This window comes from Debaryomyces fabryi, assembly GCF_001447935.2.
Source record: "Debaryomyces fabryi strain CBS 789 chromosome Unknown contig00008, whole genome shotgun sequence".
Taxonomy (NCBI): Eukaryota; Fungi; Ascomycota; class Pichiomycetes; order Serinales; family Debaryomycetaceae; genus Debaryomyces; species Debaryomyces fabryi.
Window position 1 is genome coordinate 105656 of NW_015385434.1, and position 16567 is coordinate 122222.

The 16567-nt window shown below is 37.0% G+C and overlaps 7 protein-coding genes across 7 annotated transcripts; 4 read left to right on the top strand and 3 right to left on the bottom strand.

Annotated features, from left to right (window-relative positions):
• Nucleotides 1-168: 168 nt before the first annotated feature.
• Nucleotides 169-2370, top strand: HOS3 (histone deacetylase; the record flags this gene model as incomplete). The annotated part of the gene is made up of 1 exon (XM_015609533.1): nt 169-2370. One exon carries the CDS (start codon nt 169-171, stop codon nt 2368-2370), a length of 2202 nt encoding a protein of 733 aa, XP_015469666.1.
• A 411-nt stretch (nt 2371-2781) lies between these two features.
• On the top strand, nt 2782-5946 carry BEM3 (Bem3p; the record flags this gene model as incomplete). The annotated part of the gene is made up of 1 exon (XM_015609534.1): nt 2782-5946. One exon carries the CDS (start codon nt 2782-2784, stop codon nt 5944-5946), a length of 3165 nt encoding a protein of 1054 aa, XP_015469667.1.
• Nucleotides 5947-6169: 223 nt separating this feature from the next.
• Nucleotides 6170-6991, bottom strand: AC631_00705 (transcription initiation factor IIA large subunit; the record flags this gene model as incomplete). The annotated part of the gene is made up of 1 exon (XM_015609535.1): nt 6170-6991. One exon carries the CDS (start codon nt 6989-6991, stop codon nt 6170-6172), a length of 822 nt encoding a protein of 273 aa, XP_015469668.1.
• A 281-nt stretch (nt 6992-7272) lies between these two features.
• Nucleotides 7273-9990, bottom strand: AC631_00706 (uncharacterized protein; the record flags this gene model as incomplete). Its single annotated transcript, XM_015609536.1, has 1 exon — nt 7273-9990. The coding sequence occupies one exon, from the start codon at nt 9988-9990 to the stop codon at nt 7273-7275; it is 2718 nt and encodes a 905-aa protein (XP_015469669.1).
• Nucleotides 9991-10362: 372 nt separating this feature from the next.
• PGA54 (Pga54p) lies at nt 10363-11298 on the bottom strand (the record flags this gene model as incomplete). The annotated part of the gene is made up of 1 exon (XM_015609537.1): nt 10363-11298. The coding sequence occupies one exon, from the start codon at nt 11296-11298 to the stop codon at nt 10363-10365; it is 936 nt and encodes a 311-aa protein (XP_015469670.1).
• A 1259-nt stretch (nt 11299-12557) lies between these two features.
• AC631_00708 (M20 family metallopeptidase) lies at nt 12558-14291 on the top strand (the record flags this gene model as incomplete). The annotated part of the gene is made up of 1 exon (XM_015609538.1): nt 12558-14291. The coding sequence occupies one exon, from the start codon at nt 12558-12560 to the stop codon at nt 14289-14291; it is 1734 nt and encodes a 577-aa protein (XP_015469671.1).
• A 235-nt stretch (nt 14292-14526) lies between these two features.
• AC631_00709 (M20 family metallopeptidase) lies at nt 14527-16320 on the top strand (the record flags this gene model as incomplete). The annotated part of the gene is made up of 1 exon (XM_015609539.1): nt 14527-16320. The coding sequence occupies one exon, from the start codon at nt 14527-14529 to the stop codon at nt 16318-16320; it is 1794 nt and encodes a 597-aa protein (XP_015469672.1).
• Between the last annotated feature and the right edge of the window lie 247 nt (nt 16321-16567).

The following is a 16567-nucleotide window of genomic DNA, read 5'->3' on the forward strand; positions in this document are numbered from 1 at the left end:
AAAATCGAAAAACCAAAACAAAGCTGCATCGTCTGGATCAACGTCACTCAATTGCTATTATTAAGAAATTAGTTCTATAGCATACGAATAACCCTCTATACTAGGTACATAAAGCCAGTTGATAAAAGGAGGCGTATATTTGATTTCAACTAGATATTTTTTTAAAAAATGTCCAACCTACGGGAGACCCCTGATAAAGATGATAGCGATGAAGAGTCATTGATCACACAGTTTGAAACAACATTGACAATTAGACCTTCGTCGAATGAAGCACACAATGATGGAGATATATCTATTGACCATACCACATTTATTCATAATAACACATTTGGTAACTATACTAGAGATCAGAGCATTGTTGACATTGATGAATTACAAGAGGAGGAGGTTGCGCTGGAACAGATACCTAGGTTTAAAACAAAAAAGAACTTACAGCCAAGTCTTGCGGCTAGGGTTACCAAGTCACAATCACTTAGTCCAAGCCCTACTCCCAGTGCTGTAGATTTAAAGTACGAGAGACTTTTGGCCCCTTCCCCATTAATTGATTATTCGTTAAGCCGATTCACCAAGATCTTTACTGAATTCTTGAAGTCTAATCCACATATCCAGAGGGAATCGCCTAGGTTCCGTAAGAATAATGATAAAACATTGATTGTTTTATCACCGTACTCGGCTGAACATGCATTTGGAAGGAAATGGGTCTCTAAGTCGTATCTTAGCACCATTTTTGAGAGACCACAGAGATTACTAGCATCTTGCATAGGGATTTCATCCGCAATTACAATGTTTCCATTCTTCTACAAACTAACCAATTCCACCAAGAGAGGATCAATTTTCTCCTCACATGTACGTAAGATACATGGCAAAACTTGGCCCAAAAAGTTGTACGACCTATGTTTAGCATCGCATGAAAAGTTACAGAATGATGACTTGGAAGTTCCTGAAGATTGGAATACGGGAGATATATATTTGACGCCCAAAACTATAAATGCAATTGAGGGTGTTATCGGAACCATCGAGACTGCAGTTGATTCATTGTACATGGACAAGCATGATAGCCATAATTTAGCATTTGTTGTTATTAGACCTCCAGGTCATCACTCCCACGCGTGCTTACCTAGCGGGTTTTGCTTGTTAAATAATGTTCAGATTGGTATAGAATATGCCTTCGAACGTTACGGCATTACTCATTGTGCGATATTGGATATCGATTTACATCATGGGGATGGATCTCAAGATATTTGTTGGGAAAGAGCTGGATTCACTGGTGACTATGGAAAAGAAGAAGATGATGAAATTGACGGACAAGGTCCAAGAGATGATTACGGAAAAAGATTTGCTACTTATCCAAAAGTTGGCTACTTTTCATTACATGACATAAAGTCATATCCAACTGAATTAGGATATGCCACAAAGGAAAACTTAAAAAATGCATCTACCTGTATTATGGATCATGACCTTAATATATGGAACGTTCACCTCCAAGAATGGTCCACTGAAGAAGAGTTTTACAAGCATTACCAAATAAAATACGTAAACATTTTGAATAGAGCAAATCAATTTTTGAATCATGCCAAAAAGCAGTATGATAAAGAGTATCAGGAGTATTTGGCTAATTTAGCCAAGTATAATAAATATTTATTGAAGCCCCATTTATACAATCAACCACTTTCAAAACCGGCTCCTCCTCCACCATTTAAACCTTTAATTACTATTTCTGCTGGATTCGATGCTCTGGAGTATGAAAATCCTCAAATGCAAAGACATGGAATTAACGTTCCTACCTCCTTTTATGCCACATTCACAAAAGATGTTGTAAAATTAGCTAAAATTCACACCAACGGAAAGATTGTTTCATTTTTAGAAGGAGGCTACTCTGATGGAGCATTATCCACCGGTATATTTTCCCATCTTATTGGTTTAACCAACAACCCCAATGATTCCCATGATGATGAACTCTTATGGAACCCAACTTGGGGAAGTGAACAAGTCATGAAGGAATTAGTCAAAGGCTGCAAAAAAACCTGGGTACCTTACAAGAAACCTCAAACAGATGTTACTATTTGGGCCAATGAGGTTATCAAACTCGGTAGATCCATGATGCCAAATTCAATTTTACCGTCAGGCTATATCTATCAATATGAAGAACCTTCGGATAAGCTTGTAAAATCAGAGTATGTGTACGAAGACCCTGTGCCTGTAAATAAAATGGTAAAAGAAATTCTCGACAGCGATGGAAATGCATTAAAGGAAGTTTCCTATAGTCCTTTGAAAAATGATCCTGAAGACAAACGAAGAATCGTTCGTCATACGAGGGCATATTATAAGAGATTAGCATCTGCTCAAAAACAACAAGAAGCCTCGAACTAGTAATGTCTCATTTACCATTCATTTATTTCAAGTTTAGCATATTCATATATATATATATATCAGTATCGATAAAGCTAAAATTAGGTACCAATACTTACCTTGCTTGTAAAAAACTGCAACACTCGATATATTTATTTAGTATTGATCGTTCACTGTATGTTCATTAGTTGTAGTAAGCATATAATACCCCATATATTCTTTTTTTCATATGATCCATATCGTATGCTTTTGTGAACACAACAAATGCCTCGTATTCAAATTTGAAAATTCACGCGTGAAAGACTAAACATCATAATTTACTCTGACAGATAGTTTTTTTGACATTAACAGCGTCGCATAAAGTTAGGCGTATAAGTGGCGGTATAGTATCTTTCAATGATGGAGGGCTTACGTATACATAAATCTGACAGTATGAAAGAGATATTGAAACACCAGTCAGAAAAAAATAGCAAAGACCACCAACCTTTCAGTGCCAGCATGGATAGATTGAAAGTAACGGATGAATATATCAAAAAGCTAGAAAACGAGAAGAAAGAGTTGCAAGAGAAATTATCCCGACAGGAGAAGGTTATTGGTATATTACAAGGTCAATTGACAGCTAATGGAATCCCAATACTTTCAGGGACCATATCTTCTATATTGAGCGGAGAGATTAGTGAAGCGCCTTCAACTGCGTCTAAAGAATCGAATGAAGAAGATATACCACAGCGTTCTGTAAAACGGCAATTGACTCCACAGAGAGGTCTTGCAAATAAGACCTCATCAAGCTCATTGACGTCAAACCGAAGTCTTCATATTCCAAAATCTCCAACAGGCCATTTATCACCCACTTCACCCACTGATAAAGCAAGGGACTACGAATCCAATAGGTCTTCTGTATATTCAGATATTGATGACGGACTATCATACAAGAAAAGTCTTGCACAGTTAGAAGACACCAAATCAAGAAATAAAGATAATGCAAATGAAACAAATGAGACGAACCATAATGACACTATTAATGAGAATCCAAATTCAAAACAGATTGAAGAAGCTGATCGTACGTTTGGACCGGGCGATGAAAGTTCGATTAACACAGTTTTGGAGAACACAAAGGTCAAACCTGCAACTGATGGGGCTTTGGACAATAAGCTGTCTATCAATGATAGCTTATCTACAAAGAAAGAAATTTCTACAACCAATTTACTCACAAATAATGAAATGAAAGACATTGGTCTGGTGACGCAACATAAGAATACTAGTACTAGCAGTTTCAACTCAAACTACAAATCGAGAATCAAATTACCCCCAAGCTTACAGCCACCCCAAAAACCAGGTAAGGACTTATCTATTGACACTTCTATCGCCTCATCAGCTGGACAGAAACTGCTTAATAGTTCTGATAGAAATGATACTATTGGACGGCAAATTTCTAATGATCAAATATCTATTCAATCTCTGATAACAACGCCATCAATTATGGATGCTCCCCCAAGTCAAAGTACCCCAAAACTTGGTAGTGATACTGGAAGTTTTAGGAAACTTCCATTGACCCCAGAAATGGGTGGTTTCAGTGGAAGGTTTGCGCAACGATCAAATGATCAACTTACCGGGGAATCGCAAACTAATTTTCAACAACCTTTGCCTGATCATGAATCTACTCTATTACGGACTCCTATAACCAACGAGTTTTTGGCACATGATTCTGAATCATTGTCAAGATTGTCTACTCAGACTCCTAATTCTAGCTTCCAAGTTTTACATACCCCTAAAGCAGAGGAAGATGACAGTGCGCTATTTATTAAACCTGATGAGTTTCAAACGATAAGTCTTACGGTGGTTAGTACCATAAATACAAGCAATACTTCATCATCGAAGAAAGATGATCCGGCATGTACTATATCAGTTAACGACAGAGAATCAAAGAAGGAAATGTGGCGAATTCGTAAGACTTATTCTCAGTTGGTAGCTTTTGATAATGAAATTAGACCAATAGTTGATTACTTTGGTTTACCACCAATACCTGATAAGTCTTTATTCTTGTCTACTTCCCCAAATAAAGTTGATGCTCGTAAAAATACTTTGCAAAATTATTTCAATACAATATTTTTAATGCCCCATATTCCTCACATTATCTTGTATAGGATTTGCAAATATCTTTCATTAGATTTCATTAATCCCTTAGATGATTTTAGAAGTGGCGCAAGAAAAGAAGGCTATTTGATTCGTCGTTATAAGGGATTGGGTTCATCTTGGAAAATTAGATGGTGTCAAGTCGATGGTCCATTTTTGGAAATATATGAAATACCTGGGGGAGTATGTTTAGAACAAATCAAGTTGAGAGGTTCTCAGATCGGGAAACAGACAAACGATTCAGTAGCGGAGGAAAGAGGCTATAGACACGCTTTTTTAATAATGGAGCCTCAGAAGAAAATATCGTCATCATCGAAGTATTTCTTTTGCGCAGAAAGTGATGAAGAAAGAGATGACTGGGTTGAAGCATTAGTTGAATTTAATGAAATTGGAGATACTTCTATGACTTCTTACGGCTCAAATGATAATGATAATTCCTTTTCGACAGATCTCGATGGGCGGGCGAAGGAAAATCAGGAAGATGAAATAGTCAAACAATATTCCTCACAGACTTCTAATTCACAGACGGACTTTGTAGGTGGTTATCAATATCAACATAGCACTTCAAGCATTGACCTTCCAAATAATAATAACTCCGAAAAGGCAACCCAGAAAGAGTTGAAGGAGGCTAAAAGATTAAAGAAAAGAAGTATATTTCCTTTCCGTAACAAGCTAAATTCTCTGATATTTGATACGAACGCTCCAGAGTCGGATCTGTCTCAGACAGTAATCGGATCACAGCCACAACAAGAACAACAAGAATCAAACATACAGCTGTATTTAGACCTGATGAATTTGGATGATGATCTAACTAAAGCAATATTTGGACGAGAACTTTCAGTTGCATACGAATTATCTAATCATAAGCTCTTTGATAGAAGCATTCCTAGCATTTGTTATAGATGCTTAGATTTCTTATTAAAAGCAGGTGCTATATATGAAGAAGGTATATTTAGATTAAGTGGGTCTGCGTCTAGCATTAGGCAATTGAAGGATCAATTTAATACTAATTTCGACATAGACTTATATGAATCTCCATTACAGCCTGACATGCATACAGTATCTGGATTATTGAAGACTTACTTGAGAGAATTGCCAACTCCAATTTTAGGAGGCCAGCAATATAATGACTTGAAACACATAACTGATACTAGAGGTGAAGCAAGTTCAAGATCGGAATTAGCGTTGATATTCCGTGATTATTTAAGTGATTCGACAAATATTGATGATATCCATTACAATGTGTGCTACGTAATCTTCAAATTCTTGAATCAAATTATAGCAAATAAAGGGACGAATAGAATGAATTTAAGAAATGTGTGTATTGTTTTCGTGCCTACATTAAACATATCTGTGGAGGTTTTGACAACTCTTTTAGTTGATTTTGATTGTATATTTGAAGGAGGATCACCTATTGCTAATGAAAAGAGAGAAGTTCTAGACTTATATATCCCTAACTTTTAATTCTAATACTCTTATATAAATTGCTTCTTGTATTATAATATAATTTATCATATAGTATACAATTCGAATATTAAGGTATTCTAAATAGAAAATACTCTTGAAAACTTCAGATCTCCCCAAGCTCAATTCAATTATAAAGTTTTTAACGATATTCACGAAAGACAGATAAAATAAAGTATAATAATAATCTCGGAATCGTCAAGTTTATACGATAAGGCATAGGTTACCATTCACTCTCCCCAGTAGCTTTCTGGAACACGTAATCTCTTCCATTAATGTTAGCTACCCCTTCTTTCAAATTGGACTTCCATTTGTTCTTAACCCTTTGAACTTTATCATACAAACATAACATAATTTGACCTTCTTGGTCCCCATCTTCCTCGTCCGATTTTTCACTCTCCAAACCCTCATCCAAATCGGAATTGATATCATCCGAGTCATTGAAAATATCATCATCATCATCATCATTTTCGTCATCATCATTCCCATCCGCCTGGGTGATATTTTTATTATTTGACCCTTGACGATCTCTTTTCAACTTATTCATTATATTGGTCGCTTGATCAGTATGCATAGTAAATTCGAAAGTTCCATCAGCCTGATTAATTCTTGGAAGCATTAATCCCGTACCGTTATCGTCGTACTCTTCCTTAGGAGCCGGATCTATATTTGGAATTTGAATATCACTATTATTGTTACTACTAAGTCCTGTGGTATTATATGATAACTGGGAATCAGATTGCATATTGGGTAATTCTAACACAGAACCGGTGTCCAATGGCAAAGAATTATCACCTAAAACACCCCCAGTAGGTTCTTCTGAATGCGGCGGTAATTGATTATTATCTATTTCATAAGCATTGGCTTGTTCGTCATCCCAGGTAAATTTGGACACACCAGACTGGCTTAGCTTTTCACACCATATTTTACGTAAATCCTGTAACGTAGACTCATCAATTCCACTATCCTCAAAATCTTGCCTTGAATCACTAATCACTTCTTCGATGATAGCTTCATATAATTTACTTGCTTCAACGTTCGACATTATTTTCTCACTCCTCGTAGTTAATGAATTCTTTGACTTTTAAAATATATTTTTTTTAGTAAATCTCTATCGAATAAAACGAGTCAACAATAACAATAACCACAACAACCGTATAATCTATTAAGTTGTAAGTTTGATTCTCTTGATATTTGCCTTTAATTAATTATTTCATTAATTTGTCTGCTCAATTTATACCGACTAAAACGTGACACAAAAGCGAGAGCTCTCAGTCTACTAGGTTGCATAGTTTGCCATGTATTTTATGTATTAAATTATATATCCTAATATCTCAGAGGTTTCTTAATTCCTGATTTCTTGGGACTTAGCTTCTTCTTAGAGCTAGGATCAGAGCCGGATTGATATTCATCGATTAAACGCAACAATTGATTTTTTTCCATATTAACAATCTCTAGTTTCTTCTGCAAACTATCAATATCTCTAGCTTGTGACTTCTTTTCAAAATGCAAGTTATCAATTTGCTTTTTGAAACTAGCTCTTACTTGATTAACCTTCAATTCATGTTTCTTTGAATATTCGAAGTAAAGTTGTTCAGCCACTTCCTGAATTCTTGCGTTCGTTTTCGCTTGGCCCTCAGAAACTTGCTTTTTCAAATCTTCAACTTGTTCATTCAAAGAAGAGTCTTTACTCTCAGACTGGAGGGATTTAATGTCTTCCAAGGCCTTCGAATAATCCTTTTCGTAATCAGCAATAATTTGTTTCTGCTTATTTACTTTTTGGACCAATTCTCCCATTTTCTTAGTATCACCACTTATAATTTCATCTTTTTCAGTATTAATAGACTTTAACAAATCCACTTGTGTTTCAGACTCACTTACATTCTGATTAAGCTTTTCGATTTCTTGAATTAATTCATTTACTCTATTCTGCAATGCTTTGTTTGCTTCATTAGACTTATCTAAATCTTTCTGTAAACCATTGATATTGTCATTCAATTCATTTCTAGCATCATTATAATTATTCAATTTGTTCGTTAAGTCCTCAATTTCAGTCTTTGATTGCTGCAATTCTCGTTCCAGGATCTTAGTTTCTTCTGTTATGCGATCAAGCTTAGTTAATAGCTCATCCTTTTCAGTCATTACTAGTTTGATTTCTCGTACTTTGGCATCAAGGGTACTTTCAAGATTCGTTATTTTATCCTTAGCAAGATTCTCAAGCTTGTCTAATTCTTCAAGCAATTCTTGTTGTTTTGAATTTATTTCCTCTAACCCGTTGTTTTCCCTTCCCAAGCGTTCAGTCTCATTGAGTAATTCTTCCTTTTCGCTTAATAAATTTTCAACTTTAATGTTATAATCGATATTCGCATCGGTTAATGAGGATATTTCACTATTCTTTGCTTTGATTTCATCGTCAAGGGTTTTTATTTGAGTTTCATATTCTTTCTGTGAAATGCTTTTGTCTTCGACACTCTTTTCTAATTTTTTAATATGTTCTCTTAATGATTCACCTTCTTGGATGACAGATTCCAAATTCTTTGCTATGGATTCGCATTTACTTTTACTCTTTGATAATCTTGATTCTAATTGAGTAACGTTATTCTCTTTGATTCTTAAAGCCTTTGTCATCGACGCTAACTCCCGTTCATTGTGTTTGAGTTGTATTAACAATAAATTCTCATTTGCAGCCAATTTTTTCTTATCCTGCTTCAATTCCTTAATTTTTTGATCATATATCAAAAATTTATTATTTGTAGCAGACAACTCTTCAGAGAACCTTAATATCTCTTGATTTTTGTTATTGATAACTTCCTCCAAATTCACAACTTCCTTGAAATGATCATCTTGAACCTTTTTTATATGATCTAGCGAGAAAACTGGTTTTGAATTTGGTGACAACAAGAAATTGATTGTTGGTTCATCTTCTAATTCATTAAATTCTAAATCAGAATTTTCGTCCTCGATCTTATTAGGTGATGCATGATCTTCATTTTGTTCATTATTGACCGATAACCTATGATTTTTTAATGGACTAATTGCTTCCTTTAATCCATTATTATCGGGAATATTTTCTTGAATGCGGTGTTGTTGATTGGTTTCGGGACTTTTGGCGATTGGCTCGGTATATCTCTGAGGCGTAACATAATCAACCTCATCAGTAATCTTTATGATTCTACTGAGTTGGGTGCTTTCATTGCCACGAAATTTTGACAATGTTGTGTGCGATGTATTAACCTCATTATTGTAGATATCGCCATCACTATCTTCATCAATGACCGTGGGCTCCTGTAATTTAGCAGGTGAGGCCCCAGAGCTGAAGCGACCAACTAAATCTTCTTTATTAAATACCTGATCAATTTGAACCAGATGCTCATCATCAGAATTATGATGTGAAATTTCTGATTCATTAGCATTAGTGATGACCTTGGCAATCTTGCGAGAATTCTCAATAGTAGAATCTTCAATGCTACGTTTGTCCGTCTTAGAAGGGCTACTTTTGGGTGGAGAACTCTCCACATCTTTTGCAAGTGATGAATTGATCTGCTTTATGGGAGTATCTATTTTTGAAGGTGACGACTCAAACGGACTTTTATGCGATATAGATGAATTCACCTCACTAGATAATTGACTGGCTTGAATATTTCTACCAGAATTATACAAGTTCTCCTTATTAGATGGACTTCCATGGCGACTTGACGACTTTAGCTCATATAACCTGGCGTCTAATTTGGTTTTGGATTTTTTCAATGAATCCAAGTTTGGTTGATTGGCAGCTCGTGGTGAGGTTAGAGGAGCTCTTTTATTGACTGAATACAATGGTTCTGCTTTCTTTGTCAAAGGAGTGGCGGTCAATCCCTTTGGTGTCTCATTATGCACTGTATTTCTTCTAGCATCATGTTTAGCACTTAATCCATGAGGATGCTTTGCCAAGATATCTGGGCTCTTTGTAGTTGTAGAAAGCCTAGAATGAGGAATCTTTATTGGTGATAGTTTCTCACCCTCAATCATAGACATATCAGCTTCAAATCTAAGAGGAGAGGTCATTACTATTTCTTGTCCTTTGAGATTTGCTTTGTTTGTTTATATGATTAAGTTTTGTTGATTTCAAGGAACCAATTTTAACGCGTTTTTAAGACACAAAAAAATTCGTGTAACCTTCAATACATGTATTTGGTACTCTAAGGGAAGGAAGGGTTGCATTATTGTAAGAGCTATGGCTACATGAAATACAGATAGTATAATGCAAAGGCGATGTTTAATAAATGAAAAAAAGTATAATATTGATAAAAAACACGTAGAAAAATTCCTAAATAGTAAATAAAACCGATGAATTCAATCACGAAAGTGATGGGTAAGGGGTATCATAACAATCTTTCTATGTAGAATGAATGTCAAAAATCACTTAGCGATACTTACTTAGTAGTTAAAAAGGAAACCTCTCTTAGCGTTAGCAACTGGTTCGTAGCCAGAGGTTGCACTTGGTAAAGCAGATGAGTAGTAGGTACCATTGTTACCGGCAGTTTGGAAAGACGAGCTAGTGGCTGGGATGCTTGAGTTAGCATAAGAAGAAGAACCAGCAGCGGTAGTGTAGAATTGAGTGGAAGTAACTTGGACATAGCTGGTAATGGTGGTGGTATCGTCACCGTTAGTGAAGACGGCTTCAACTGGGTAAGAAGTAGTCAAAGTTGAGGTTAAAGTAACGGTGGAGGTGACATCAGGAGTGGAAGAAGCATCAGCCTTTCCTTCACCCTTAGTAACAGTGACGGTGACAGTTTCAGGGGTACATTGACCACCAGTTTGGGTTTCAGTATCAGTTTCAACAGCAGCGACAAATGTGGAAGAACCTTGGGTGATGGTAGTGAGCTTGGTGATGGTGGAGGTGGTGACTTGGTCGTTGGAAGAAGAAGCTTCAGAAGATGAAGATGGAGCAACAGTGGTGGTGTAAGTGTTGGTTGCTTGGACAGTTTCAGAACCATCGGAAGATATAGTTTGGTATTCAATGACAGTGGAAGTAAGGGTGGTGTCATCATCGCTGGAAGTAGCAGAAGCAGAAACAGCAGCAGCTGATGATTCAACTTCGTTAATTTCATTGGTAGCAGAAGTTGGGATGGTTAAAGTAGTGTCTGGTAAAGTGATGGTAATATACTCGTCAAAAGTTATAGTGGTATCTTGTTCAGCTTCGGACGAAGCACCGGAAGATGCAAGAACAATAGCAGAAAAACCACTGGAAGCACTTGGGGTGACCGAGACAGCAGAAGAGTTGTCATATCTCTTGTAGTTGACTGGTCTAAATGGAATGGCCGCAGCTGAAGAAGCCAAAATTAATGGAATAACACCTGATGATAAACGCATTTCGATTTATAAATTTCTTTCTGAACTAATTTCAATCAATTATTTGATCAATATCTTCTAAATCAAATAGTTATCAAAGGAGTGGACGCGATTAGGTTACGCAAGATTAAACAGAGCGAATGAAATCAACTAATACTTAAGATATGAAAAATTGAACAAGTATCTATTTTAGCTACAAGGTGGAAATCCTATCAAATATATATCGTCAAAATATCGTGTTTCAAATGCCACTGCGATGTAAACAAACTAATAACGCTATGCATCATTTTCCTCTTAAACAATCAGGGGTGTCAGTACCTTTGCCCGTTAACTATGTAGATACGCTTCTTGGAATGTTTTGTAAATATATGGACAATACGTGGAACAATAATTTAGCTGCAAAATTCGCGATTCGTGTTTTTGTACTACATATTCTCGCTTGGAACCTTGGCCCTCGTCTAAACCATATCTCATCACGAAACGTTTCATGACCCTGGTCACAAATAAACGAAGGGTCTCTGAATTGCGGCCCGTGTTACAAACGTTAATAACAATTTAAAACCAAATGCCAGAAGTCATTCTGATTTGCCACTGTTTCGCACATGATCGTGTCTGACTTTCCTGCTGGTTTACATTCCCAGCTCCCTCTAGTGTGACTTCGAACAAGGCTGCTAAACACTACTATATATGGCGCCTATTATGTCCATTGTGTATCTGGGCTTCGGTTTATCTTGGAATGTCAGTATATCGTGTATCCATGCGATTTGACATTCCGTTTAATGGGCTTCTATTTGCTATATTTAGCTGGTGATCGAATCGTCTAGCATTCCATTGGCTTTGGAAGGGCATTACATACTAGTGCCATTCGCATTTATTGTTTTATACGTTGCACAATAATTGGTCTAGTGCATTTGATGCAACACCACTGTTTCTAGGGAATGAGCCATAATGCGGAATTATATCGGCTGATGTATTTCCGGAAGACTCTTTCTCATATGATCGGGCTCCTTAGCCAGATTGACTAGATCGTTAATTTTAGTTCCCAATGATTTAATATATGCTAATATATACTAATACGGTCAATAGATCCGAAATCACGTTGTGCCGTACTATGATTGGTTTTTAATGTTGCTTTTTACTTGGCCTATCAGGTGAAGATGAACATTTCGCTTATCAAGTTCGCAATTAGGTGCCCCTCCCAAATTTTCAGGGAATATAAAGAGTGAATACTACAGGGGCTTCTTAGTGAATAATTGTGGAAGAAAACTCAATTAACAAAAATGATTGGACTTCCATTGGATGATAATTCAAGAAAACAAATCTTCAAGAAGAAGAATGTTATTTTAGGATTGAGTGCACTTGCACTCTTGGTTGTATTGCTTAGTACCAACATTATTGGATACTTGAAAATTTTGTTTCAGTCGACGGGAGACAAGTCAATTTGTCCAGTCTTCGACATAAAGAGACCAGATACCTTCACAAAGGATAATGCCACTGTCAACCAGATTATTCTGGATGAAAAATTTAGATTGCAGTCTGTTCAAAAATTGGCCGGGGCCATTCAGGTCGACACCCAAATTGGGGATAACCAACCAGATGTACCAGATGCTCCAGAAAAATGGACTCAATTTAAGAAATTTCACAAGTACTTACAGAAAACTTTCCCAACGGTGTACGATAACCTTGAGGTTGAAACAGTGAACACTTACGGCTTAGTTTTCTACTGGAAGGGATCCAATTCCAAGTTAAAGCCAGTCATGTTAACTGCTCACCAGGATACTGTTCCAGTACAAAAGGACAGTTTGAAGGATTGGACTTATCCTCCATTTGATGGCCATTATGACGGTGAATTTATTTACGGTAGAGGTGCTTCGGACTGTAAGAATGTATTGGTTGCTATTTTAGAGTCTTTTGAATTGTTACTTGAAAAGGGATTCAAGCCAGAAAGAGGTGTAATTGCTTCGTTCGGGTTCGATGAAGAGGCTTCCGGTGTTAGGGGGGCAGCGAACTTAGGTAAATACCTTGAGAAGAAGTTCGGTCACGATTCTATTTATGCCATTATCGATGAAGGTCCAGGTTTACTTGAAGACCCTTTCAGTGGACAAATCGTTGCTATGGCAGGAACTGGTGAAAAGGGTTATGTCGACATCGAAGTCGAATTGACTGCTCCAGGGGGCCACTCTTCTGTGCCACCAGACCATACCTCAATTGGTATCATGTCTGAAATTGGATATCTCATCGAACATGACCCCTTCCAGCCAATTTTGACAACGAAGAACCCAATTTTGACCTATTTACAATGCGCAGCTGTACACAGTAAAAAGATGCCTAGTTTGACCAAAAAGACTATTTTAAGAGCAGGATTTGACAAGTTGGCCAATTCCAAAGTGTTGAAGAGCCTTCAAGCCAATAACATCACCAGATACTTGGTCGAGACCTCTCAGGCTCTCGATATTATCCAAGGAGGAGAAAAGGCCAATGCTTTACCTGAAGACGTCAAATTGCTTGTAAACCACAGAGTTGCTATCGAATCCACCTACGATGAAGTCAAGGACCATTTCGCTGACCGTCTTGTCCAAGTCGCCAAGGATCATGGTTTAGGATTGAATGCCTTTGGAAAGAAGATTATACCAGATCTGCCAACGGGAAATTTGCATATCAGAATCTTCAGTCAACCATTGAACCCAGCTCCGGTATCTCCATTGAACGATAAGGTTTGGGAATACCTTGCAGGTGTCACAAGACATATTTTTGAAGATTACGTATACCCAGATTTAGGCTATCCAATTGTATTGACTCCGGGCATGATGACAGGTAATACAGACACGAGACATTACTGGAATTTAACGAGAAATATCTTCAGATATACTCCATTCTTTTCAAAGGATGTCATGCATGAAACAAACATCCATAGAGCTAACGAAAAATTGAGATTTGATTCTCACTTACAGCTACTTGCTTTCTTCTACGAGTATATACAAACAGTAAATACCCCTAGCGCAGATAATAAGTAGTTAAAATGATAAATGCATATCGTGCTTTTTTTTACACCCAGTTCCGTATTTGACTTCGCGCCATATTTTGACTTGGCCCGCAACGAGCGATAGTGAGCACTGATACTGTTTGCGGATAAAGGAGCCGAGATAACCTAGAACAATCAAGTATGGCATAGATTCTAACGCAATAGAGGAGTTGTATATAAATACTGAACAATTGCAAGAAAGTTAATTACAAGTATCCACTGTAGAGATGTCGGAATTTCTGAATAACGAGAAAAACGCAGATGCATTGGCAAAAGCTAGGGCGGCAAGGGTCAATAGAGAGAATAATTCATCATCAGTCCAGCTGCCTAACCAAGGTGGAAAGTGGGTAGTCGCTGGAATATTGGTATTATTTTTATCAGTTCTACTTGTTAGTTCCAATGGATTAGGTTACTTGAAAATTGCGTTGCAATCGACACAGGATACGACTGTTTGTCCAATTCATGAACCAGTAGTTCCCCAGACGTATTTAAATGATAAATCAAAGTTGTATAACATTGTACACGATGAAAAATTCCGGTTGCAATCGGCCAAAAAATTATCTGGCGCGGTGCAGGTTGACACTCAGATCGGCGATAATCAACCAGACGTACCCGACGCACCAGAACAATGGGTGCAATTTCAGGCTTTCCATGATTACTTGGAGAAGACATTCCCTACTGTGTATAAGCGTCTTCAAGTTGAGAAGGTCAACACTTATGGATTAGTTTACACATGGAAAGGATCTAACGATAACTTGAAGCCATCTATGTTCATTGCACATCAGGATGTAGTTCCAGTACAAAAAGCAACCTTAAAAGATTGGACACATCCTCCATTTGAAGGACATTATGATGGTACATATGTATACGGCAGAGGTGCACTGGATTGTAAGAATCTGTTAATTGCTATCTTAGAGACGCTTGAATTGTTAATTGCCGACAATTTCAAGCCTCAAAGAAGTATTATTGTAGCATTTGGATTTGATGAAGAGTCAATCGGTATTAGAGGAGCTGCGAATATCGCGAAACATCTTGAAAAGAAATACGGCCATAATTCTATCTACTCACTTATTGACGAAGGCCTTGGTTTAACTTTGGATGCTGAAACCGGCCAATACATTGCTACACCAGCGAATGGTGAAAAGGGTGATCTTAACGTCCATGTATTCTTGAGTGCGCCAGGAGGACATTCCTCTTACCCACCAGATCACACTGCCATTGGAATTATGGCTGAATTGAGTTCGAATTTAGAAAATGACCCATATGAGCCATTTTTGACATCCAAGAATCCTATTTTACGCTATTTACAATGTTTAGCCGTTAACACTGGCGACAAATTGCCAGAATTAACAAGAAAGGCTATCTTAAGGGCTGGATTTGATAAAGTCGCTAATAGCAAGATTTTAAATCTTTTGCTTAAAAATCCAATGCTCAACTATTTAGTTCGTACGACACAGTCTCTTGATATCGTTCAGGGTGGTGAAAAGGCGAACTCTTTGCCAGAGCATGTTAAATTAGTTATCAACCACAGAGTTGCTATCGAGACTCCATTTGAAGAAGTCGAGAAGCATTTCAGTGACCAGGTCGTTAAAGTTGCCAAGAAGTACAATATAAGTGTTGAAGCTTTTGGCGAACAAGTTTACAACGGTGATCCAAACAACGGTCAATTCACGGTCGTTGTTTATCACAAAACACCAGCTGCACCAGTTGCTCCATCTAATGACACCGTTTGGAAATATCTTGCAGGCACTACAAGACATGTTTTCGAAGACGTTGTCTTCACTAACTTGAGTTACCCAATAATGATGACCCCGTTTAGTTTTACAGGCACTACTGATTCTAAATATTACGCTAATTTAACTAGGAATATTTACAGATACACCCCAGGCTTCCCAGCAGATTTTAAGGAAAACAGAGTTCACAGTGTGGATGAAAAGGTACCCTTTGATGCTCATTTGCATGCATTGGCATTCTATTATGAGTATATCCAAAATATTGATACACCTGACGCAGACAACTAGAAACAGACATTTCAATGTTGTTTTTACTTAGAAGTATATATTACAAATAGAACAAAATGAACGTTCTTCCTTTTTGCTTTTTCACTGATTTTTTCTGATTTACTTCTTATTCATAATAAACAAATATACGTAACTGGAGTAAATAAATGAATAATCTAAAAATACAATATTTATAATAACACCTTGAACACATCTCAGGTCGAATGAGTTTGTACCGTAAAATAGCTGGCTTCAATGTGCTTGTTCG